General features: G+C 34.3%; 2 protein-coding genes across 2 annotated transcripts; one reads left to right on the top strand and one right to left on the bottom strand.

Moving 5' to 3' along the window:
- Window positions 1–10,845: 10,845 nt before the first annotated feature.
- LOC114637028 (olfactory receptor 6C74-like) lies at window positions 10,846–13,680 on the bottom strand. The gene is made up of 2 exons (XM_028785156.1): window positions 12,768–13,680; window positions 10,846–10,847 (listed from the first exon to the last, which is right to left on the bottom strand). Coding segments are annotated over exons 1-2 (915 nt in total).
- An 11,329-nt stretch (window positions 13,681–25,009) lies between these two features.
- LOC114637016 (olfactory receptor 6C65-like) lies at window positions 25,010–25,948 on the top strand. Its single transcript, XM_028785147.1, has one exon. The coding sequence runs from the start codon at window positions 25,010–25,012 to the stop codon at window positions 25,946–25,948; it is 939 nt and encodes a 312-aa protein (XP_028640980.1).
- Window positions 25,949–27,400: the final 1,452 nt, after the last annotated feature.

The raw sequence follows: 27,400 nt of genomic DNA, 5'->3' as shown, positions 1-27,400 counted from the left end.
TTTTTCCTTGTTCTATCAAGTCTATGGAAGAAAACAACAACAACATTATCAACAATATTATCAACAACATCATCAACAACCACAAAGTCAAAACCTAAACTTAAAAGTTGTTCATTTTTCACCCTAGAAAATTCTACTTTTACAAGTTTAAAGAGTAAACAAATATTTTAAAATATTATTTTAGACTTTATCCCATGTACAAGCCCTCTGCCTTTTCAGCATATTTCTTTGCCTGTACTAGCAGGAGGTATCTCAGTCACTTGAAATATAGCTCCTCAGTTTCATTAATGTTCATCCCTGCCCTTATTTTCCATACTTTATCCCAATGGATTGTCCGTGTGTGTGATATTTCAGAATTTCAAAATTTTGATATTTCATTTCAAAATTTCAAAATGATATGCCATAATAATGATAAAATGTTTGTAGGAGATTCTTGCACTCTCAGTTACCATGAAACTAATGATTTAAACGTACACATTTAGGAAATTTCTAAGAAAGAAACCTTCAAAAACTAAAATAAACTTAATACTGTAAAATGTATTCTAACACATTCAAACTAAAGTTTTAAACTGAGTTATCAGCTAAATCTGCTGCTATAAAAACTCTTCCTTAGGATGTTTTTCCATGACTGGCCACTATTTCATGATGGGTGTGAGAGGGGAGGAGTAGATCTTTATGAAAAAACATAATAACCTAAAAAGTGAAAATAGAGTTTCAAGTACATATGTAAAGTTTATTCATCTTTCATAAAGAGTTACATGAGACAAATTATCTATTATTTCTAGAGCATTTCATTCAATATTATTTCCTAATATATTCTACCATGTTTATAATCATATGTGTCAAAAGTAAAATGTGTATGTAAATAATTAGAATGGTCTCAGATTCTGAGATATGTTCTGTATACTAAGATGGCATGTACTTTCCCAATTAAACTTTTAAATTGTTAAGGAGAATAAAAATGACACATGAACAACAATATATACCTGTCTACTTGTTGGTAACTAGAATTGGTGTATTGAGTTTATTTCATTCAGTCAAATGAGGCTTAAACTAACTCATTCTTAGTAATTTCATTTTATGGCTAATGATACTATTCTCAGATATTTGACAAACATAGGTAAGATCAATTGTTTTTCTTATGAGGATTTCGAATTATTCATCTCCGGTAAATAACCAGATACCACTTCCTTTTCAATATAATTTTATTTGGAAAAGTTTGATGAAAGATTGGAGAGCAACACAGCCCCATTTTCACATTTTTTGTGGTTTAAAAATAAATGTGGCATATTGGTGTGAAATATACAGGAAATTGTTGTAGAAATAGAGACATATATATTTATCTTCACATATGTGAAGAAAATTAGGAATAAAAAGAATGGTAGAGTGTTAGGAAAGCCTAAAATGTTACTTTTTTAATTAATGTGAACTAAGGCAAGAAAAGTAATATTATGGAAGATAGTTTCTTAATATAAGTGTACAATATCAATGACCCATTTAAAACAGAGTATGGCTATGTTACTAATGGACATCCTGCTTATTTCCTAGTGTACAAAGGAAACAGCATAAACCAAGAGAGCATGATCAGAAGGAAAAAGATCCATAAAAAATCCATAGCAACTTTTAAATACAACACACGATAGGAATGAAATGAACACACATTTTTATATAGTATTTATAATATCATTAGATTACTGAAACATACCAAATATTTTTGTTTACTGAGAGATATACATATATATGTGTGTATGTGTATATATATCCATATATATGTATATATATAAACATATATACATATATACACAGACACACACGTACACACACACACACACACACACACACATCACCATTTCACCAACTTTATATTCCTAAAGTTAAATGAGGAGGAGAGGAGTTGGGATAGGGTTTCTAGAGAGGAAAAATGGGGAAAGGGGATGACCTCTGAAATGTAAATAAATAAAATATCAAATAAAAAACTATTCTGAGTTGAATTTTCTTCAGGAGACAAACTTAGGAAGGTTATTTTTCAAAAATCATAGTTTTAAAATTACTCTATTTTATATAAGATTTTATGTGAGATTCTACTCAAATTTTAATTTTAAGTCAGTTTGTAGAACATTTCTATTATGAAGAATTAGTGACATCTCTAGGGAAAGTTTCCTAGTAGGTACTTTTTAAATAATCATAATGAAATGACTTAAAAATGTTAACTAGAAAATGGTTTTTAAGTATATGATATGTTTTACATTGAGGATGATAAATAGAATAATTTGCATCCTGTGAAGCATGAATTATTCATTAGAAAATAGTATAAATATTAAATAAACATATAAAAGAAAGAATAATTGGAAATAAATGTCCTTATCTCTGTCATCTACAGGAATTTACAGAGGAAGGTATCTGAGCATTTGGATGTCTTAAAAATTGAAGACTTGAGGCAGAGCACTCTAGGCAGATGAAGCAGCCTTAGATTTTTTTAAAAAAAACTTTATGTGGCAAACCAGCTTTGGCTTGAAAAAATATTCATTCATTTCTAATATAACAATATGATTAATGATATACTTACTATGGAATTTCATTTGAAAATAGTGCTTTGTTCTTCAGCAATTACATATAACACAGATCTTCACAATATATACTGAAAGGTATATCATACAAAGCACACTAAGAGATGAGTGTTCACAGTCTAATGAATATAATTGCATTTAGTTTTATTGGATACTATGTTATATAAAATCATGTGCATGTTATAATACTATGTTATATAAAACATTATTCACTGTTGCATCATTGCTACATCTTACTTGAAATAGTTTACACTTACCTCTCAATAAAAACTTAAATGTCTAGCCTTTCATTGGTCTAACAGTTTTCCTAAACTGTATGTGTAGATTCTTGGTAAATATGCACCTCCATCTGTCAGCCAGCATCCTGGTAAATAACAAGTATGAATGGATCATCTCTACTCACCTCATTTTAAACATGGTTATATTTCATGTTATCTTAAAGATAACAGTTTTTACTAATTTATTTCTTGGTAGGAAGGTACATGAAATTACCATTTCTAGCACTTATGACATACAACCTACTTGTGTGAAGTATTGTAAATCTGGCTAAGTGTGACACACAGCACAATATGAAAATTCCCTGCCTCTGACGTGGTGGAGGATCTGTGCCTCTGCGTCTTATTGTAAAGCATCTAAGGACAATGAATTCTCAGGGTAACTGCAAACCAAGACCATGATTTATTTCCTCAGGGATGGCCAAATTTAGATACAGAATTATTTTCTATAGAAATAAAAATGTGTGCACAAACTTTCTTTTAAAGCTATGATTCTAGATACCTACAGAGTGCTGTTTTATTTATATCACATGCCCATCTTTTGAAATTACAATTATGCAGTTCTGGTTTAAAAATCAGAAAACTACAGAATATTTCAAGTGACTATAAAGAATATTTGAAGTGACTACAAAATTGATAATTTAAAATAGGAAAAGATAACCCATTGTAAACCAACTAGTTCTAATCTAAGTGTGTTATTCTATAAACATCCTGTTTCATCTGGCTCATTTGTTTAGCAATATGTTCCGTCAAACACACCACCGTATAAGTGCATAGAGGGATTTCAATCTTGGCTACAGCTGGATCCTTCCTTGTAAGGATGTACTATTCCTCTCTTAGAGATCAGTATATAGATTTTTTCCAATTTCAACAATTAGAATCATACAGTTATCTCTAAAATTGTGTACATGTATTTTATAGAACATACTTTAAAAACTTATATCCTATAAACAGTACTCATAGGATTATAAAATGAAAAATAAGAGGACATGAGGTTGAGACACATTTGGTTCGAGGGATATTCAGAAGGAACTGACTGGATAGTGAATATGCTCGAAATACATTTTATACTTGTATTCATATAGAATACACAAACTACATTTTAAAATCCCCTAGGTTTTAACAACATTAGGATGAATTCCTCAAATTTAATTTTCTGAGTCAAAAGTGAAACATATGCTACTGTAAACAAAATTTCTCTGTGAGATTCAAGCAATTTCCAATAGCCATTGTTTCTCAATGACAGAGTGGGCTTTCTCTTGTGTTGTTTCTCTATTTGAAATGTATTTATAGGAGTTGAAAGGATGGCTCAGTAGCTAATAATAGTTAAGACAAGGTACAATTAGGTTCTTCTCTTCCAGAGGATCTGAATTGTGTTCCTAGAATACGCTTTGCAGGGCTCACAACTCCCTGTAACTTGAGATCCTCAGGATTGGCATTTCTCCTGGCCTCCAGAGGTACTACATTTGCAGGCACAATGCCACATAGAGAAACAGACATATATGTAATCAAAGTGCATGCTTAGGTTATACATATCTCCAGAATAACTATGTGACTCCTCCCTACTCTCCTACAATCTTTGTTTCTTTTGCAATGTGGCATTTTCTTTGGAATCTGACTTATTGTTTTATATGATGAATTCCATTTCTATGTACTTTTCTGAAATTGACATGATTTTGTTCTTTAAGGGCCTGAAAATTACTTATGTTTATCCACTACAGTTTCTCAAAACATGTCCCTGTTCAGAGTCATTTAGGCTGACTCCATAGCATAGATATTGTGAAAAGTGCTGCAAAAAACCATGGCTATTCACTCATATCTTGTATAGTGACTGACACCTATACTTTGGAGTGGTTTATCTGGTAAACATTATATCTATATTTTTTGTGATGCTTATTCACATAGTGAGTGTACTAATTTACATTCTTACCAGTAATATATCAGAGTTTTTTCACCTTGCATCCTTCCTTACCAGCATTCATTATTTTTAAATATAAGATTTTGTTTCACACTGACATAACAATTATATGCTAGAACAAGGGAAAAAAGAAAAGAAGAACAAAATTAACACAAGGAACATCTGAAACAGCAGGAGGAAAAAGAAGGAAAAACATTGCAAAATACTGGCATAGTTAAGGATCCTCTGAATACATTCCTTAGGAAATAAGGCAAAAAGATCACAGATGGAATCTTTACAAATTAAAAGCATGTATATAATGGTAGAAATTGCTATATGAATGAAGAAGTTCACAGAATGTTCCAGTCTTTGTCAACTATAGTGTGACTTATCTACCACACTCCTTATATACCCAAAGGGCTACCATAGAGACCCTTGTAATCAATATTCATTATTGCTCAATGCATAATAGAAAGGAATTGGCATCATCCTAGTTGTTTGTCAACTGCAGAATGGATAATGGAATTGTGAAATATACACACAATGGAATTTTATTCAGGAGTAAAAAGAAAAAAACCCAGATTTATGCAATTTGCAGAGATAGATGAATAAAGAGGCAACGAAGGACTACCTAAATGAGGTAATGCAGCCTCAGAAAAATCAAATGTCACTTTTTTTCTCTCATATGTAGATTCTGCCTTCAAAATTTTAGATTTGTCTAAGTTGAAGTTAATGTCTACACATTTTAGGGAGTTAGTAAAGAACCATAGGGGTGGGGGAGAGAGGGCAAGATATGAAAGATTGGAAGATATCATGAATTCTGCAGAAAAATGGAAGGAATTAGGGAAAAAAATCATCCTGAGCAAGGAAACCCAGACCCAAAAGGACATGCATGTACTCACTGATAAGTGGATATTAGCCAAAAATTGCAGAATACCCCTGATACAATTAACAGATGATATGAAGCTTAACAAGAAGGAAGGGCCAAGTGTGAGGATGCTTCAATCCCACTTAGGGTGGGGGTGACAAAATAATCACAGGAGGCAGAAGGAGGGGAAACCTGGGTTGGAGAGGAAAGAAGGATGGAAAAAGGGGTGGGGGCAGAATCAGGTATGGGAGGAGACAGGAGAGAAGCTCAGAGACCCAGGAAAATTAATGGAAATCTGCAGCAGTGGGGAGTTTGGGAAGAGGAAACATCTTGAAAATCCCAGAGCTCAGATGTGAGGTTCTCAGGACTCAATGGGAGGTGATCTTAGTCAAAATGCCCAACAGTGGGGAGATAGAACCTGAAGAGACCACCTCCAGTAGATAAACATGACCCCCAATTGTGGCATGGGGCCACCCACCCATCTTCAAAATTTTTGACCCAGAATTGTTCTTGTCTAAAGGAAATGAATGGACAAAAATGGAGTAGAGACTGAAGGAAAGGCCATCTGGTGAGTGGCCCAACTTGGGATGCATCCCATGACCAGGGACTAAACCCTAACACTATACCTGATGCATGTTGTGCTTGCAGACAGGAGCCTAACATGGCTGTTCTTTGAGAGGCTCTACCAGCAGCTGACTAAGACAGATGCGAATACTCACAGCCAACCATTGGACTTAGGTTCGGGAAGGATGGAAGTGCTGAAGGGGATTGTAACTCCATAGGAAGAACAACAGAAAAAACTAGCCAGTACCCCTCAGAGCTCCTAGAGATTAAGCCACCAATCAAAGAGCATAAACAGGCTGGTCTGAGGCTCTTGGAACATATGTAGCTGAAGACTGCCTTGTCTGGCCTCACTGGGAGAGGATGTTCCCTGATGTTCCCTATCATGTTGAAGCTTCATGCCCCAGGTAAGGATGATGCTTTTGGGGTTGAGGTGGTTGTGGGCCAGAAGGTGAGGAAGCACCCTCTCAGAGGCAAAGACAAGGGGGAATGGGGTAAAGAATCTTGGAGGGGGAATGGTAAGGGGGCAACATTTAGAATGTAAATAAATAAAAAATTTAAGAGATTGCTGTTGAGTGGGGGTGGGGAGGGAGAGAGAGAGAGAGAGAGAGAGAGAGAGAGAGAGAGAGGGGCAGAGAGGAAGGAAGGAAAGAAGGAAGGAAGGAAGGAAGGAAGGAAGGAAAGAAGGAAGGAAGGAAGGAAGGAAGGAAGGAAGGAAGGAAGGAAGGAAGGAAAAAAGTTGATCTAAACTCAGGAGGACATTTGAAGAAGTCACATAGAAATCTACTACTGTAAAGGGTAATATTTGAACTAGGGCATTCTGCTGGCATAGATAATACCGATCCCTGAATCATGTGATACTAAAGTAACATATCAGTGTCAAAAGTGTGAAAGCTCTCTAGGAGCTGGTGGGAGACCCTCCTGTGCACACCCTGCCCCCAAACAAAACTGACTATTGCCATTCTGTCAGTTTCCCACCATAGATAAGTAATGAGACTATATTGTTCAAAATGTACCATGCTTTATCTGGGATACATACAGAGATAAAAATAGATTAAGGTAGAAGCCAAAGCCTGGATGGCTAGATTTCATATTGGAAAAAACTGCTGTCAGGTTGCTGAAACTGTCAAATAATTATTTTTGAAATGATGAGTATTCATAGACCTTGTAAATAGGTAGCCTTGGCAGACAATACCAACTTAGATAAGGACAAGCGAGTCATAGGCAGAGTCATAGTGACTTGTCCCCTGAACCTTCACCCAGCCGATACCCGGTTCTGAAGATATCTGTATTCCCCCTGAACACCCACACTCCAGTGTCATCCCTTTCCCACATCCTGCCTGTCTGTGTTTATAACCCCTGTGTGAATGAATTACGATTTGAGAAAAAAAAAAAAGAAAACATGATTTTCTCCTTTAGATATGTCAAAACAGACATGTAAATAATATTTTCATAATTTATATTACTTACAAATTAAATTCATTGAATAGAAAAAAAGAACTGACATGAAGGATAATGAAAAGACACTGCGAAAAGATCTTGAATCTGATTTATAAGAGGTAGGGAAATGAATCTAGTTTTTATCTGTTACACTTAGATGTACCACTATCCCTTGTTAGTCTGTCTATTATTTACCATTTGTTATTTTTAAAATTTTTTTCTTTTATTGGATTTTTTAAATTTACTTTTCAAATGTCATCCTTTCTACAGGTCTCTTGTCTGGAAATCCCCTATCCCATCCCCCTCCCCCTGCATCTATGAGGGTGTTCCCCCACCCACACACTCCCCCCTTCCCTCCTTGGCATTCCCCTATATTGGGGCATTGAATCCACACAGGTCCAAGGGCTGCTCCTTCCACTGATGTCCAACAAGGCCATCCTCTGCCATATCCACAGACAGAGCCATGGGTCCCTCCATGTGTACTCTTTGGTTGGCAGTTCAGTCCCATTTGTTTATGACACTTTTGTCAAGAGTCTAATGGCTGTAGCTATATGTATATGTATACATATATATGTGTGTGTACATGTGTGTATGTATATGATGCATATGTATAATGTATATACACACACACACACACACACATAGTCTATTAGTCATTTGCTGGTTTCTATGTCAATATGATTAATTAATTTTTGTCACAAAAGATTTGAAGTAGAAATTTAAATTGTCTATCGAAAAATCTTAACATTGTTCTTTATTTTGTCAGGTTTTATTTGGTATGTTGAATCTGTTGTGATTTTATATGAATTTTGGTATTAGTTTTGGTATTATTTAAATTCTTTTGCTATGAAGAATTTCAGGGTTGTTTTGATTGTGATTGTAAAGAATCTGTGGACTGCTTCAGATAATATGGCCACTATCTCAACATAATTTGTTCAAGTTAGTGAACATGGGATTGTTTTGTATGTTTTAGTATCTTACACTACTTTTCTTCAGTGTTTATTTTTATATATGTCTCATATTCTTAGTAGTTTTGTGGGTACTTTGTTTAAAAAAGTTATTGAAAACGCAATTATTTACATGATTTCTTCTTGACCATATTGTTCTATCTGAAAAGCTCCATGTTTTTGTAGATTGATATCTTCTGCTATTTTCCTAGATTTGATCATCATCTAAAAATATTCTGACAGAGTAATTAGAGTTTTCTAAGTATAGAATACAATCATGTGTGACTAGGGGTAATCTTGATGCTTTTTCTATTTGTACCCATTTAGTTTCTTTCTCTTGATTTAGTGCTATAAGAATTCAGTCACAATGTTGAACAAGAATGAGGATGGTAAATAGAAGTGTCTTGCTCTTAATATCAGAGGAATATACTCAGCATTAGTCCATTTAGTGTAATGTTCACTGTGGGTCTGTCATTTGCATTTTTGCAACCTTTAATTCTTAGATATTTTTCAGAATTTTTATCATAAAGGATGTAAAATTTTGTCAAAGGGGGTTTTCATCATTTACTGAGACAAACAAGTGACTTTTGTCTTTGATTTAATTCATGTGATATTTTGTGTATGTAAAAACCCCTTTTACTCTGTAGAACAAAACAAATGCAAAATACTTTTGATCTTTTAATTGTTGTACTAAACACATTTTTTTTCCAGAATTTTATTAAGGGTTTTTTACTTTATCTTCATCAGAAGAATTGATCTATGGTTCATTGTGTCCTTATCTATTAGCGTATTTGTGACTCTATAGATCAGATCTTGCAAAAATAGGAATCAGATTGGCATGGAGGCAAGAGGATAACTATAACTTTGAGAAATCCTTGAGATTAAATGGAGAATTCAAGACCAGCTTGGATTACACAGCACAATATTTTCTTTAAAAAAAAAGGCTATTTCTAGATCATGTTTACTGGAATATATACAAAATATCCTTTGGTTTACACCCTGGGAGCTCTGGGTGTTCCAGTTATTTGATGTTGTTTTTCCTATGGAGACAAAGGGGATGGGGGATGGGATAGAGAGTTTTGGAGGGAAAACCAAGAAGGAGGGAACAACGTTTGAAATGTAAATAAATAAAATGACCAACAAAAAACTGAAAATATTCCCTGTTTTGGTCTTTTTTGGGTCTCTACCTTGGATTTATAATGTTAATAACTCTTGTCTTTATTTCTTCTTCACATAACTTTTGGGTCACTGGTCAAAGACTTTCCTTTCCTCTCTACATTTCTGATATGAGTAGAACCACTGATGCACTTTTAGGGTTCTTTTAGATGGTGCTACTGGAAAAATACTATTAACTTAGACACCCCCACATTAAAATAGAAGAGGCTAGATTAGTTACTGCCCCCAATTCCATAATGGCAGTTAATGTTACCTCTTTGAAGTGAGGTGATTCTGGTGACAAGAACAGGAGTTAAATACTGGCTCAGGAATCTAGTGTAAAGACTGCAAAGAAAAATAATCACAAAGATACCCACAAATATACTTTGGACTCTTGGTAGCCTTCTCCTTCCCAGAAACCAGAGATGCCAGAAGTGTTTGGGAATTCTGATCCCTGATCTATCTCCTAAATAATTTTAGGGTTACATTTTAATATTGGAAGATGTTAGAGTAGCAATAAAAGTGAGTCTATTAAGAGAAAATTCTTTGCCAAAAGAACAGAATTTCTGGCCATGGAAGAGACCTGACATTCTAGCTGAGCAAGTCATCTAGCAGTGGACCACCCTTCAGGAAGGAAGGACCACTTCCAGGAAGTAGGGCTCAATTTAAATCATGCTAAAAGGATAAATGGAATAATGATTTCTCTAATGAGATACTTTATTATTTTTTTTTTCTTTTCAGATTTCCAACGCCTAGCTCAGTCTTTACAAGCAAAGAGGCTATGAAGTTTGGCACCAGCACACTTTTCTTAAAACTGACTCAAAAGTTTACAAGCTTTCTCTCTCTATCTGTCTCTCTCAATGTGTTTCTCTGTGTCTTTCTCTGTCTCTCTCTATCTATCTCACTCTCTCTATCTCTCTCCTGTCTCTCTGTCTCCTATATCTTTTTTATTCTGGCCATAATATAAGAATGTTTTCTCTAATACTCTGGGCTTACTTGCTTTTTTTCTAAAACTCTCTCCCCAACTCTGTGGCTATGTTGTATTATGTGTCAGATCTCTAGACTTGTAATTCAAATGCCATATTTTTTGTTTTGGTTTTTTTTTTCTGTTTCTGTTTTTCTTTTTTTTGTTTGTTTCTGTTTCCCCCTTTTTATTTTTATCCATTTTTCTCTGGGTAGATGTTAAAGTTTATAGTTTGTCTGCCCTGGAGGTAAAAACTTTTAAATTCTAATAAAATTGTTCTTGAGGTTAAAAATGGTAATTAGGAATCAACCACGAAACAAGAGAACAATATTGAAATAGCTTCAATAAATAGTTAATATCCTTCAAAAACTCTTTTAAATTATTTCAACCTGCGAGAATATCCTACGTAAATAAATTTTGTGTCCTCTAATGTATGCGTATACATTTAGATTCTTCTTGCTAGTAAAAGGCTGTCCAAGAACTGTATCTCATGCTTTGCAAACACAAATTACAATTAGACTCCAGTGTAAGTAGACTAATCTATAAGGAGACTACTATATATTTTAGTTAAAGAGCACAGAGCATTGTGACAGGGCAAGACAGTATAGAGGCTCCTCCATCTTGTATTCTTCCTGATGCCATTCAGGTTAAACTAGAATTTGTTCTCCTTGATGGAGAATCCTGTAGAAAATTACCCAAATCTATTCTAAGAACCCAAGGTCAGGATGCACTAGTTAACTTACCTTAGTTTCTGTTTAACTGTTTGTTAGTGCCAACCTCCTGCAGCTAACTGATTATATTAGCTTCTTGTTAGGATACATCCTTTCTAACCATCCAACTCTGGATAATTGGTACTACATTTAGGACCCAAGCACCTGAATGTAGTCCTTGCAGATGGAAGAAGAATTTTCAATTGGCTATAAAGTGTGTTTGCATGGTCATCTCTGGTGGGCTTCCCATGACAGTATAAATTTGAGATTATTTCCTCTGTCTTTGAAAAATCAAAGTAAATTATTATGTGTAACAAAAAGTATACCAAACTGTAATAAAAATAACTGATATAAACATATAGTACTCAAGTTTGGAGAGTATGTGTTTTGTTCTTAAGAAAAGTGTCGTTGGGTTCTTATTTTCTCATGTAGATTCTGGAATGTTAAACGTATACTTCGGTTTTTACCTTGTGTCTGCAATAGTCAGTCTAAAAAAATATTGTATAAAGTGCATGTTATGATGAATAGTGGTGAGGATCGACTGGTGTCTGATAAGAGTGAACAGACACATATATGAGACATATCTGATATTGAACACAGGACATGTTGATGCTTTCATGTTTTATTAGTTTCTTTATTTCAGAAAGTCAAAGTCTTCAAAATTAGAGGTGTGGAATATGTCACAAGAATATGTACTAATGATGACTATATAAAATATTCTGCTTTCTAAATATAGACTTTTAAATATTTTCTTGAGACATTAAAAAAAAGAAAAATAGAAAATGTTGTAGATGACCTATAAAGGTGAATGAATGAATATATATGAAAAACTACTATCAGCCAATACTAAAAAAAGCAAAAACAAAACAAAAACAAAAAAAAACAAAAAAACAGAGATAAAAAATAAGAAAGAATAAAAGCAAGGAGTTTGGAAGAAGAGTTTGTTTCCAGAAATTAAATATATATGAGTAAAATATAGCAAAAGAAAGTGTTCCTAGAGGTTTATAGACTAAAATCAGTTATTAGTAAAAGTTCTCAAATATATTTTAAGCATATATTTGATAGAAAATCATAGATATATGATGTTTCCATGGGGAATTCATAGTGGAATATTTTGATATGCATACATTTCAAAACATTAAATTTAAAAAACAAGTGATTCCAGAAACACATAGGAGAAAACATGAATACAGATACCATCACTAAAAATATAAAAATTTTGAAGAAGATTTAGAGTCAAGTATGAGCAACTTTAGTAACTACCACAATACAAAAGTTAAGTACAGATATGTTAAAACAGTAGCTGTTATAGCCTATAATTTTCATTCATCTTACTAGTACACCAGTCAATCCAAACTTATTACTTTGAAGAAGCTGAGGTACATTTTTTAATGATGTCCTTTAGGGCTTCTTTGACTTGCTTATTTCTTAGAGTGTATATAAAAGGGTTTAGTACAGGTGCAAGTGCAAGAGTGAGTATAGCAATCCCCTTATTTAAAGATATTCTCTCCTCAGCAGAAGTTTTGATGTACATAAAAATGCAGCTGCCGTAAGAGATGGAGACAACAATCATGTGTGAGGAACAGGTGGAGAAGGCCTTCTTCTTCTGTTGAGCAGAGGGGAACCTCAGAATTGTACTTATGATTTTCCCATAAGAGAACATTACTAGCACCAAGGTAATTAGGAGAGTAATGATGGCAAAAATAAAATTGACCAGTTGCATGGACCTTGTATCATTGCAGGAAAGCTTCAAGATGGGAGAGTAGTCGCAAAAAAAGTGTTCAATAATAGTACCACAGAATTCCAAACCCAGACTCACAATGACTCCAGGGCAGATGGCAAACAAAGCAATTAAGCAGCAGCTGCCAAACAGCAATGTACAGACTCTGCCATTCATGATGGTTGTATAATGAAGGGGTTTACAAATGGCCACATAGCGGTCATAGGACATGACAGCCAGCAAGAAAAACTGTGCTATTCCAAAGATAAGGGCAGCAAATAACTGTGTGAAGCAAGCCTCCACCGAAATAGTTTTATCCATGGTCACTATGCTGACCAGGAACCTAGGGATGCAGGTAGATGTCAGAGAGATTTCTAAGAAGGAAAACTTCTGAAGGAAGAAATACATGGGCGTTTTGAGGTGGGAATCCAACAGAGTGAGAAGGATAATGGTAAGATTTCCAGTGATGCTAAGCACATATGTTATAAATAGAAAAAGGAAGATGACAATTTGCCACTTTGGGTCTTCGGTCAATCCCAGAAGAATAAAGGTTGTCACCAATGTATGATTTCTCATGTCTCTATGTCATCTAAGTCTTTCCAGCTGGGCAAATTTAATGATTGACGGGTTCGTTTTGTAAAGACGTGAAGGTGATATGAAGAATCCTGCAATGCAATGGAAATGCAGACAATTTTGTTTCCTTCTAAGTTTCCACATTTACTCATTGGTCAGAAGAACTACAACCATAATAGCCATAAAAACCATGTCCCAGATACTCATTTCCAATTATTTTCAGATTTTTTTATACTTGGAAAATGTTTTCTTATTTTCTGTGATAAATATTTACATGTTTCTCATTTCCTACCCACATTTTTGAAAGTAAAACTCTCACTTCTACAGATTCCCAAGAAATATTTTAGGTTAGTATGAGTAGTACATATTTTGTTTCCATAAACAAATATTTTCTCTATATTATTATTTTTAATATATTTTGACTATACTTTTCTACTCCTACAAATCTTTCTGATCCTCTCTACTTTCTTACACACCCAATTTTATGATCTCTCCTTTTTCCTATCCTACTTCCTCTTCCTCTCTCCCTTCTCCCAGCTCAAAAAAAACCCTCCACAGAAACACAAAAATAAAAACATAAACAAACAAGACAAAAATACCAAAACAAAACAAAACAAAATTGAAACAAAAAACTATCAGAAAAGACACAAAGTTTGTGGTGTGTTGGTATGGGGACTGCCTTGAAGTGTGGTTGATATGTCCAGTAAGACTCCATTGTAAAAAAACTAGTTTTGCCTTCAGTTGTGGAATATCAATTGTAAATAGCTTCTTGGATAGGAATGGAACCCCATGGTCACTTCCTCTCTTAGAACATTGTTTCCACCTCACCTGAACCAAAGCAAGTATTACCATAGACTCTGAGTCTGTGTATCTATCCTGCTGTGTCTAGAAGACACTGCTTTCCTGGAAACATCCATCCCTTTTGACTGTACAATCTTTCCACATCCTTTTCTGCATAGCTCCTTGAGCCTTGAGGGAGGGGTCTGAACTATTTTTGAAATAGGATTTCACTATGTATCCCAGGCTGGTTAGGAACTCAATATGTGATTCAAGGTTGTCTTTTTTTAAAGGACATAATATCTTTAATTTTTGCTAATTAGATTAATATAAGATTAATATTATTTAATCCCTTATAAATAGAACAAGTAAAATATAATTATCATAAAAAATTAAAAGTCTAATTATAAAAGTATTTAAGAAACAGATAGTGAGAGAAATATGTTATTCTGTGTACTTGTCAGTAAAATTGAAGATCAGCATTATCCAAGATTTCTGAAGTCCACATGGATATGCTCTTAGATAAACATGACATGTATCAATGAAAATTAAATTTGAAATAAATCGCTTAAAATGATTATTTGTTGTTGGTATTTGTTAATTTTGGAGTTCTTTGTCATTACCAAATAAAACTAGTTCAGCAGGAAAACAGCCTTACAAGTCTTATGTTTAAACTTATTTAAATCAGCAAGTAAACATTTTACATTGAATTTAAAACATTTCTTCTTAATTCTTTTCCATTTCTACTTATGTATCTTTCTTGGTATAAGAAATAATTTACATTCAATTCTACCTCCCAGGTTAACTATTATATTTTCTAATTCTTAAATGTAAATACTTTGTATACCAATAAAGTTTGAATAAAAGGCACTGAAAGTTACTATGTGTAAAGCTTTTGTGATAAACAAGCATAGCCAGCTTTCAAATGCATATGTGCAAAGCTTAGCCATGGGCTACATGGATGCTATCAGATTTCTCTAGTGCTAGATTTAGTTAGCATAATCTATGTTCAAGACAGAACTGTTCTTAATACAACCTCTTTGTATACGACATGAAAATACTGAAAATACTTACTCCTCCTTGAGTTCCACAGAGGTTTTGTTTGCAGATACATTATGGAACTTTATTTGTGTCTAGAAATGTAGCATAAAAAAATTCTTCCAAAAGGGGTATTTTTTACTAGCCTATATTTTTTGACTTGCTTCATCAGTTTCAATGGAGAACTTGTTCAGATTAAAACCCAGTTCAGTTTAAAATAATCATATTTTCCTGTATTTAATCATAACACATGAGGTGACATCTTTAAATTCATTGTTTTGTTTTCCCTACAAATTAAATAATTATTGTCTTCCAAAACAATAGTGTGTTCCTGTTTTGTTGTAACTAAAGAATTGTAGTCACTACCTCATTCCATCATCAATAAACATGACTTTGCCTCTGTATCACTGGAGGTTGTCATGTTTAATATCGAATGATGTTTTTACCAAGAGCTTGTATCTAAGACTTTGGGGATTTTTGTGGAAAGTACACTAATTGACCATTTTCATCATTAACTCTAAAAGCAAAATAACAAAGTTAATAGAGACTTCTAATATCTATAGGGAATCTTGTTATGCTGATGACACGTGGAATCCAAGACCTATAGTAAAATTTCAAGGTTCCACAAAATAATTTAGATTTTCAAAACTTCTGAGTATATATGGACTCTCTAATTATCTATTTTAAAATATCTGAAGAGGGGATAATTATTAAATCTGCATATGACAATACTACCATAACTTGACAAACAATGTACCATTTGTGGGAGTCTACCTTGTTTTATTCTTTTAGTCTCCAAACAAATTAAGCACATTAATATCTATATAATAATAACAGGGCTAGAAAATATGGCTTACACAAATTTTCAGTATACACTTACAGAATGTGAATAAGTAAAAAAATCTTTCAAGAAAACAATCTAAAATTTTGTAGACACGTAATCTAAATTACAGGAAAGATTTACCCTGCAGTTATATGTAAGAGCAAGTTGCAGAAAATCAAAAAAGACAAATTTTTATTCTTTATTAATAAACTCATTAAAATTAGTTTAAATTGTTAGAAGATGAAATTTGTTACAGATGATGCCAGAGAGCTTTTCACAGGTAGTGATGCCATCAGCTGATTAGAAAAGCCCTTAGCACAGTAAGACAATCTCTTTCTGAGGATAAATTGCAATTTAGGAAATTTCTAAAATTTAACTTTATATAAAAAGAAAATGGTATTCACTTTTTAATGTAGTATATACTTTATTTACAGTCTTTGAAGCAGTATAGAAGTACCACATAATTAAAAGAATTGATGAGATATCAAATCTGTAATGACTGATGTGGCATAAAATAATTTTTAGATAAATAATGCCAAACTGATGAAATCATATATGAAATATTGTTTTCTCTCTTCTGTATGGAACTAAGAGAAGTTCTGATGAGTATATAATTTAGTGTGGTAGAAGACTAGAAAATAGACCTTAGAGCAGAAACAATGGTCAAACAGTATCTACAGAAAATTTTAGAATGTGCTTCAAGCTGTCAACTCAGCAACTGAGGAAACTGAATGACTGGCAAGTGAAGTCTACATTCATGATCTGTTGAGTGATAACAGGAAATACATGTGGCAAAATTCTTATGATTTAATAAAAAACAATGGGATGGGTTTTGGTTTGTTTGCTGTTTTATGAAGGCCATTTTTTCATTTTTAATGCAAAATATTTATCATACATATTTTAAATTTTTTATTAAATTTTATAATGCAATACATTTTAATCATTTTTTACCTTACCACAATATCTCTAAGAACCTCCAGATCTCCAATTTTATGTTCTTTATTTCTCTCTTAACAAAACGAACAAAATCTAGGAACATACACGCACACAGACTTACAACATATCGTTTGTTTTATTTTGTCCAACTACTCCTGTGCATGGGGCCTGAACTTGAGTGGAGGGCATAGATGTAGACATTCTACTTTTAAAATTTGTTAAAAAGTATTAGATTTCATCATAGCATTTCAAAGTTAATTTCTTTTTAAAGAATTTACAATAAATATTTATATATTTAATTATATATTTTATTCTTTGATTTTAAACATGATTATAATGTATTTTGAATGTGTTCATTCCCACTCCTCCTCCTCCTAACTCATCCCATATCCATCACTCTGCCTTTCTTTCTCTTTTTAAGAAAATAATTCAAGGACTCCAATTTTTGATGCCCATATATTCATGAATGTGGGGCTATCCACTGAAGTGTGGTCAACCTACTAACAATCACATCTCTGAAGAAAACTACCTGTCCTCCGATTATAAGCTTCAGCTATCAATAGCTCCTCAACTAAAGGCAGAGGTTTCTGAGGCCTTATCTCTTTAAGCTGTTAGGTTGATTGTCTTGAGTTTGTGCAGGTTTGTGCAGATGGCCTCGTTTCTGCCATGTCCAAAATACATCATTTTGCTTTGGTCCTTCCTCATACAATCTTTCTGCCCCCTCTTCCATAATGGTCCCTAGGCTTTCAGTGACAATTGCAGCAGGGAGGGGGTAGTTATATAGATGTCCTATTTGTGGTGTGCAATCCAATAAAACTTATTTGCTGAACTTTGCTTAGTTATGAGTTTCTGCATTAACAACTATCCATCACACAAATAAACTTCCATGATGAAAGTAGACTTATAGAGTGAAGCTTTATACTATGTACATTTAGCAAAACAATGGTAGTAAGATCACTCCTGTTACCTGTAAGATCTAGCTTCTAGTTATCTTTCTATTGCTTCATAAAATATCATGGCCAAAAACAGCTTCAGGAAAACAGGGCTTATTTTAGCTCATGATTCCAGAAGTGATGTAGGGTAAGTGGAACCATTTCACCAGAAAGAAAAACTGGGAAGGATAGGGAGAAAAAGGAATTCTGGCAATTCTCATAATTGAGAACAGTAGACTGTTTGAATCTACTCCCGATCAGGTTCCTGCCTGGAGCACGTGACCACAACACCCCCGCTAAGTGGGCCATGACAACTGGTCACATAGCATAGAAACCCAGAGTTCTCTGTGCTAATGAGGTACCTAGATGAGGCCCGAGGGTTTAACCTATAAATGTCCCTTCCTGAACATCCCTTCCTGGACATCCCTTCCTGCAAAAGATCTGTAATCTCTGGTCCACCCTGAATAATTCATATGTATCTCTTTTCACCATGAATAAACAGGACAAGCAAGGGCTGTCTCGGGGGAGGCCTAAGTTATACAGAGCTGTAGAAAAGCTTCTCCGCACTACTTACACTTACTCTGAGCTAAACCAGATTCCTCCTGTCCTGGGCTCATCCCAGGCCTGATGTGTCCCCCTTCTCAATTCTTCAAGTGGTGTCTGTGTGCCTAGGAGTTTGAGAACCACAACCTCTGTCCCAGTCCAGGACTCTTAGGCTGTGTTTCATCCCCCTGAGTGATATGTCAACATCCCACTAGCTCAAAATTTAGCCTAGCGCTCCCCTGTGTTTCCTCTCCTTGAGTGGTGTTCTGACAGAGGGGAAATGCAGACCCACTGAGGATTAAGAGTCCACTGTGGCAGGAAGAAATGGCATTATGGCTGGAGCAGGAAGCTAGTTGATCACATTTAAAACACAAACTGGAAAAAAAAAACCGGAAGTGGAGTGAGGCTATAAACCTTCAAAGCTTGGGTTCAATGAGGTACTTTTCCAATGAGTTTGCTTCTTCTATAGGCTTCATATCCTCCCCCAAAGCAGCGCCACTAACTTGAAATGAGTATTTAAATGCAGACTCTTGTGATGCAGGCCTTGAACCGAATCAGAAAGTGGCTTATTACTCCATCACTTTCATGACACTACTGCATCAATTGAGGTATGTTTCCTCTGTTTTCTTACTCACAGATAAGTAAAACTGTTAATGACTTTAATCATCAGGGCAGAAACTTTGTTAACTAATACTATCTTAATTTCTACATATCCTAAGACCAAAGTGTGTGTTATCTTCAGCAATAGAGTTTTGTCATCAAGTTATGATACACAACCAAGAGCAGTAACCTATACTGTTTGCAGAACTCTACAAGACTTCTTTGCCCAACAACCCTATGGAAATGCCCTGCACCTGTATTGGATTTTTTATTTGGCAACCTGTAGTTTCTAAGATGAGCACTATCAACTGTGTAGGGTGATCCAATTAATCACACACATACATAGACATGCACATACTCACACTACACACATACACACAGAGCTTATAAAATAGGTTTCCATATGGCTTGTTCAAAAGTTGTATTCTGATTGGTTTGTTTTTGTTTTATCTTATTATATTTTGTCTCTTAGATGCCTGTTTGTTTGTTTGTAGCAAGAGACAGATAAGGGGTGTATCCCTATTGGAGATCTGGGAGGAGTTTAACTTTGATCAGAATCTATTGTAAGAAAAAAAAAAAATCCCTGCTTGTGGCCACAAGACATGCCTTTCTTGTAGTCATCTAACAACTGTTGGTTTTCATATTTAGGTTGTTTATTTTTTTGAAGATTAGCTTTTTCTTGAGTGTTTTGTAAACTTTAGAAAACAGTCCTCTGATAGATGTATAGCTGTCTTAGGGCTTTACTGCTATGAACAGACATCATGACCAAGGCAACTCTTATAAAGGACAACATTTAACTGGGGCTGGCTTATAGGTTCAGAGGTTTAGTAGAGTATCATAATGAGGGAGCATGGCAGCATCCAGGAAGGTATCACACAGGAAGAACTGAGAGCTCTACATGTTGATCTGAAGGCTTCTAGGAGAAGACTGTTTCATGGATAGCTAGGAGGGTCTCAAAACACACCCCCAGAGTAACACACATCCTCCAACAAAGCCATACCTATTCCAAAAAGGACATCTCCCCTAATAGTAGCACTCCCTGTGGGCTAAGCATTCAAACACCCGAGTCCAGGGAGGGACGTAAACCTATTCAAACCACTACAGTAGCTGATAGAAAATGTCCCTATTCTAATGGCTGCCCCTTTAGTTGATTAAGTTTTTTTGTCCTACAGAAGCGTTAATTGAATTCCATACCATTCCACCTCTTGATTGCTGGTTTTATTTTCTGGGTTAGTGGGGTTGTATTCAGGGTGTCTTTATGTAAAAGTAACTTATTCATGTAATGTAACTGTCTTCAAGGAGGCTTAGTGCTGAATGAGCTCACCCTTCTACTTCTTTCTGAACTCTGGCTGGCTGGTTAAACTCAGCTGTTCTGGCTCAAACTGATTGATTCAATCTGTTTCTTTCAGTTTCTCGTAAACTGCTCTGTCTGGCCACAAACTTACTCTAACAATCTTTCTAATCTTCTGGTTCCTTATTCTCTGGCTCCTCCTGTCTTCAGGTGTGTCTAGCTTGTTCTCTCTGCAAACTGTCAGTGTAAAACTGTACTTGTATAAGCTGCCTCTAAATTCCACAAACTCCACTCCACTGCACTGCTTCTCAACTCACTGACTCAACTGAACTGACAGACTAGAACTCAGAGATCTGCATGCCTCTGTCTCTTGAGTGCTGGGATTAAAGGCATGTACCACCACATCTGGACCTAAGATTTCTTTACCTAAAACTTGCTTTATACCAGGCAGACGTGGACTTTAGAAATCTGCTTGCCTCTGTCTCCTGGGATTAAAGATATATCTGTATTCTCTCCAGACCACACAGACCTAGAAGGTCTTTAGATGTGATGCCTTGCCAGAGTAGCCATGTTGCTGGATTAAAATTCTTCTACATCCTTACCTGAACCAGTATCCTGAAATGTACTTACTACTCTTACTATTCTTTCTTCTAGAATATTCAGAGTTTCTAGTCTTTGAGCTCTTTGATCTATTTGAAAATGATGTGTTTTGGGGAGAGAGAGGAAGAACAAATTTCATTCCTTTATGTGTTGATACCCAGTTTCTCTAGCACTGTTGTAGATACTGTTTTTTTTTTTATTTTGGTTAAATATTACATAGCTATGGGTTGGTAGATTTGTATTCTATACCATTAATTTGTGTGTATGTTTTTTTCTGGTAGTTCTGTGATTTTTTTCTTTCTTCTTTTACAGCTCTGTGACATAAATTAGTGTCAGTGATGGTGAACCCCCAGCAGTGCTTTCATTGGTCAATATTGCTTTTGGTTATATGAAGTTTCTGCAATTCCATCTGAATTTTTAGATTGTGTTTTCTTCTTTCCCATTTCAGAGAATAACTACATTGAATTTCGAAGGGAGATACATTGAATCTTTAGAATACCATTTACAAAACCTACCAACCCCAGTGTATGGGAATTCTTCCTGTGTTTGGTTCATCTTTAGTTTCCTTCTACAGAGTTTTAAACATTTTATTGTATAGGCTTCCACATTATTGATTAGATGTATTCCATTGTACTTAATTTTTAAATTTTTTTTTTTTTTGTGAATGGGATTGCCCACCTGATGTCTTTATTCTTTCTGTTTCTGGAATTTGGGAGAGTTTTTTTGTTTTTGTTCTTGTTTTTGTTTTTGTTTGATTTTGCAGGGAAAAGAATATGATCTAAACATATGATGAGATATATAAAAATAATGAAAAGTAACAAAAATAATCTTATGAAAAGAGAACACATCTAAAAGCTCATTTACAAAGATCAAGTCAGCTTTAATAAAGAGATGCAAGGGTTATTCAACATTCATAATTGAGAGTATTTAACCCACCACATAAATAGATTCAAGGATGAAAACCACATGACCATCTCTTTAGATGCAAAAACAGGCCTTTGGCAAAATCCAATATCCCTTCAGAGTGTAAGTTCTGGAATATTTGTAAAGAAATGGACAAATCTCCTGAGGTTGATAACATGTTCGCCAAAGTAGCAAGACAAACCTGAAACACAAAACCAGTAGCCTTTCTTTATGTCAATGGCAAACATAGAAAAGAAATCATGGAAACAATCCCACTCCTAATAGCCTCAAATGTCTTGGAATAAATCTCACCAAGGAAGAGGAATACTTGTGTAATGAAAACTTTAAGACAAAGAAGCTGAAGAAATACCAGAAGATGGAAATAATTCTTATACTCAAGAGTTGGGGTGATTAATGCTGTAAAAATGGTTATTTTACCAAAAGCTTACTACAGAAATTCAATGCAATTCCCATCAAATTTCTAATGCAATTATTAATATAAATTGAAAACATTCTCAATATTTTTATGGGAACCAAAAATTATAAAAAATAGTTAAAAACCGAAACCAAACCAAATGAAATACATTCTAATGCATACAGAATAACTGGAAGGATTATTTAAACAATTACTCAGCAGGCAATAATAGTTTCATCAGTCTTTCCTTTGGCTCATAGGATGCCTGGCATTATACATAGAATTCAGCATCTTCCAGTACCTAATGGTTCTCAAAGGAATTTGATTAAAATGTTGCCCAAATTAATTAACTGTAGACACACAGTTTTTCTGTCTCTAGGGATGTGTCTGTTTTCCACCAGGACAAACTCTGCCAACAACTTATTCACAAACATACATAATACATCTATTCTGTTTACAGAAAAATTTTAAAACTATATGAATTGTTGAACAATATTAGAAAACTTATGCAGTCAATGGTATATGATGTTTAGGTATTTCTTATTCTTAAAGATCAGAATTTGGATTGAGAATTGGATAGGCTTTCACAAGCGGAATCTAGAAAAAAATGTTTATATTTTGTTAAGAGAGTAGCTGTATAGAAATACTTAATTTGGCCAAATTATTTAAAAAATGAAACAACTTTTGCCTACTTGAATCATTGGTTTTTTAAACTAAATTTCAGATAATCAGAAAACTGGGTTTAAACAATGCACAGAGAAATATAAAAGTAAGTATATTTTGTCTTTGTCAACAATGTTGCTCATCTTCCAAATCTTTACAGTAAGTCCTTTTGATACATATCATGAGGCTATTTTGTTAAATTTTATAACTGTTTTTTCTGCTTATGTCTTCCCTAAATCTAACAACAGAGTTGAAAAATGTATGACACTGACCACAAAAAGGAGTCAAATGCATTTTCTCAGGCAAATGTCAGTGATATTACTAATTCAGCCCTAATGAGCAGAGGATACAGGAAGCCATTTCACTGCCCTTTGCATCTCCCTGGCACTTCATTAACTCAGAGTTCTTTCATGGTTTACCTGAGAATCACAAAGTGGAATTCTTAAAAGTGGTATCAGTACAGTGTATCCATGTGTTTCCAGAAAGTATCTTTCAGAGGTTGAATACTTGAGACATTGAAATTCTAAAAGTCTAATATGGAAAACTCTCATTTTATTGGGACATGTCACTAATGGTGTAAAAATTTATTAAAATTGATTAGTTTGCAAGACTTGATGCATAAACGCAGATCTGAGCCCAGCTAGCTAAAATAAACTACAGAATATTGGCACCAGCATTAATAGGTTGAGGAATTATTATTTAGTTATGAATTTTACTATTTCATGGATAAAATAAATGTCTATTTTGAACATTGGAACACTGGATATGATAAAGTAGAATACAAACAAAAATGCTACTCTATTTGTAGATCCTGGTATGTGACCTGGAGCTTGATTATTGGCATAGAGTGAAGAATTTATTGATATTTTCCACAATAATTATAATAACTATATTTTATGCTAACTTACTGTATTATTCCTATATTTTTATCTTCCTTATAGTGTGTATCCTTTTCTTGTCACACTATTTTAAAAACATTAATAATATCAGCTTATTCTTTTTAAAAGCAGAACTTGAGAAAGTCTGTCATGCAAAAGCTTACTAACATTATATTTAGCCCTAATGAGCTGACCTTGCTCATTATTATATGGTAGTATTGTATTTTTATTAGTTTTAGAAAGGAGATAATCAGGTGATTTTGTATGATGATAAAAAAATGAAAGATTTCAGTCATTTTCCCTCCACATAGAGTTTTCTGTTTAAAGTTTTCTATGAACTTGAGAACTTAATAATTTAGGATGCTGGATGTAGTTCTGCGTACGGTTCTGCACTGTAAGCCCAGCACAAGGGACAACCATCACATGTTTAAAATTAACTTGAGCTGCACAGTAAGTTCTGAACTAAAGTCAACTCAGCCAAATTTTATCATAGAACCAAAACAAAAACTACCAAGAGTTGTTATGAGTATGAGGCCACTGCCTGGAATCTCTCATGGATCTGAGGCAGGAGGCTAAAGAATATCAGATGTGTTATTGTAAGAATAAGAAAGATTGGGTTTGACTCAAGATAAGCTTTCTAGTGATAATCATAAATTGTATATTATGGTCATTATGATCAAATTACAATGTATACATTTTGATAATTTATTTAATCTTTCTCAAGAACAATGGAGCAAACTAACTTTTTCCTTCTTAGAATACAGCATGAACTTTTAATATCAATGGATAACTCTTTCACCATTTCCCAAAGCATTAAGTACATTTGTTTTTGGAGATTAAGAACATAATGAACGTATTTGAAATTCTATCAAATGACTTTGAATTGACATTGTTTCTTTTATTCACAGACCAACCCAAATTCATAGCTTAGCTATGCCAAATAAGACATCAATCACAGAATTTATTCTTCTAGGACTTACAGATGACCCAGAGTTACAAATTGTGATATTCTCCTTTTTGCTGGCTACGTACTTACTGAGCGTAAGTGGAAACATGACCATCATTACTCTAACACTGTCGAATGTTCACTTGAAAACTCCCATGTATTTCTTTCTCAGGAATTTTTCCTTCTTAGAAATTTTATTTACGACAGTCTGTATTCCGAGATTTCTGATCAGCATTGCTACAGGGAACACAGTCATTTCCTACAATGCTTGCATGGCACAAGTATTTTTTTTGATATTTCTGGGAGCAACAGAATTTTTTCTACTGGCTGCAATGTCTTATGATCGTTATGTGGCCATCTGCAAACCTCTGCACTATACAGCTATCATTAACAACAAAGTGTGCAATCAACTTGTAATTGCCTCTTGGTCAGCTGGATTCCTCATCGTTTTCCCCCCGGTGATCATGGGCCTTCAGCTGGAGTTCTGTGACTCTAACATCATCGATCACTTCACTTGTGACTCTTCTCCCATGCTGCAGATCGCTTGCACAGATACAAAGATTCTAGAGCTGATGGCATTTTTCTTAGCAGTATTTACTCTCATAGTAACTTTGGCCTTGGTCATTCTGTCCTACACACTCATCCTTAGAACAATTCTGAAGATACCTTCTGCAGAGCAAAGGAAAAAGGCCTTTTCCACTTGTTCCTCCCACATGATTGTGGTTTCTATTTCTTATGGAAGCTGCATTTTTATGTATGTGAAAACATCTGCCAGAGAAGGTGTGGTGCTAAGTAAAGGAGTTGCCATGCTCAACACCTCTGTAGCTCCCATGCTGAATCCCTTCATTTACACCCTCAGGAACAAGCAAGTCAAGCAGGCATTCAAGGACTTCACAAAAAAATTACTGCCATCAAAGAAGCACTGATTTTTTTTCTGAAATCTGTAACTGAAATCACAAATAATCCACCAATACATAGCTTCTTTCTTTGTAATACACAAATAGTAATGAATAAAGCACACAAGATCATGCTCTTACAAAGCTTTCTTCTAGTAAGTAGGAAACAGCCAACACAATACGGAAGTAATTAACCAGTACTTCTGTGAGTGAAAATACTGCAAGAGAAAGGAAATACAGTGCTGGAAGGGTGGTGAATGAGAGTCAAAAATACCTACCTAAATAACTCACAGTCATTTTAAAGCTCTCCTACATAAGATATTCTATTCTCCAAAGTATTTTCTTATATACTTTTTGTTTTCCTGTAATTTTCTAACCTATCAACTCTAACTGTGAGTACATTCCCTAATGCTTTAATCAGAAGCTAGGAAGTAATAATCAGGGAAAGGATATGGGTTTGTTTGCAGTTTGGGCTTGAACTGGGAAGAAAAATAGTCTTACTTTCTCTCATTTTGCCTGTAGTTGTGTTGTTATTTTTAGTAAAGATAATTTTAACCCAGAAAAATATTCAGTCTTTAAATTAGGCAACCAGAACTCTGGGAAGTTTTTGGAGAGAGTTTTTTGATTGAACAGATTAGGCTATTTTTAAAAATCTCATCATGGTATTTTCTGAAACTTTTCATTGTTTAGGATCTAAATTAGCTTTGAAACATGAAACAAAACAAAACTATAGAAGTCTAAAAGTTTTTCAAAATCTTTTTCAGCATTTAATGAGATGATTACATGATTTTTTTCTTTCATTTTGTTTATATGGTGGATTACATTGATGCATTTTCGTATATTGAAACATCCCTGTATCCCTGGCACGAAGCCTACTTGATCATGATAGATGATGTTTTTGATGTGTTCCTGGCAAAGTTTATAAGAAAGATCAGTCTGAAATTCTCTTTCTTTGTTGAGTCATTGTGTGGTTTAGGTATCAGGATGACTGCATTCATAGAGGGAGTTTGGTAGGGTGTGAAAAGTTTATGCTTCTGGTTTTTAAGTAAATTTAAGCAATGTCATTTTTTTATGTCATTCAAAGAACTGTGTGCAAAACAGATCTGAGAATCATAAGATAGTAAATAGAATTTTCTATTGACAATTTCATCATGTTCCATATTACAGAGTCTCATTAACATAATCTATAGCATGCTTCTATTTACATGGACATGCAGAATTATACTACATATATTATACATTTTAATATGTATATATATATATATGCATAAAAACTGAGTTGAGGTAAAGCAGGGAATGGCTTAGTAACCTGACATTTGACAAATACTTGGTTGGCTTGGACTAGTTACATGCCTCTATTCTCATAATGCACTTGGTGGACTAAAATCAGATGCACATTCTATACACACACTACTCTCTAAACAGTTATCTAGCAACCAACCTGTTGGAAGTGAACCCCACTTGTATAAAGCTGCATGTATA

This window comes from Grammomys surdaster, unplaced genomic scaffold, assembly GCF_004785775.1.
Source record: "Grammomys surdaster isolate TR1022 unplaced genomic scaffold, NIH_TR_1.0 125125, whole genome shotgun sequence".
NCBI lineage: Eukaryota > Metazoa > Chordata > Mammalia > Rodentia > Muridae > Grammomys > Grammomys surdaster.
This window is presented reverse-complemented; position numbering and strand designations above follow the sequence as displayed.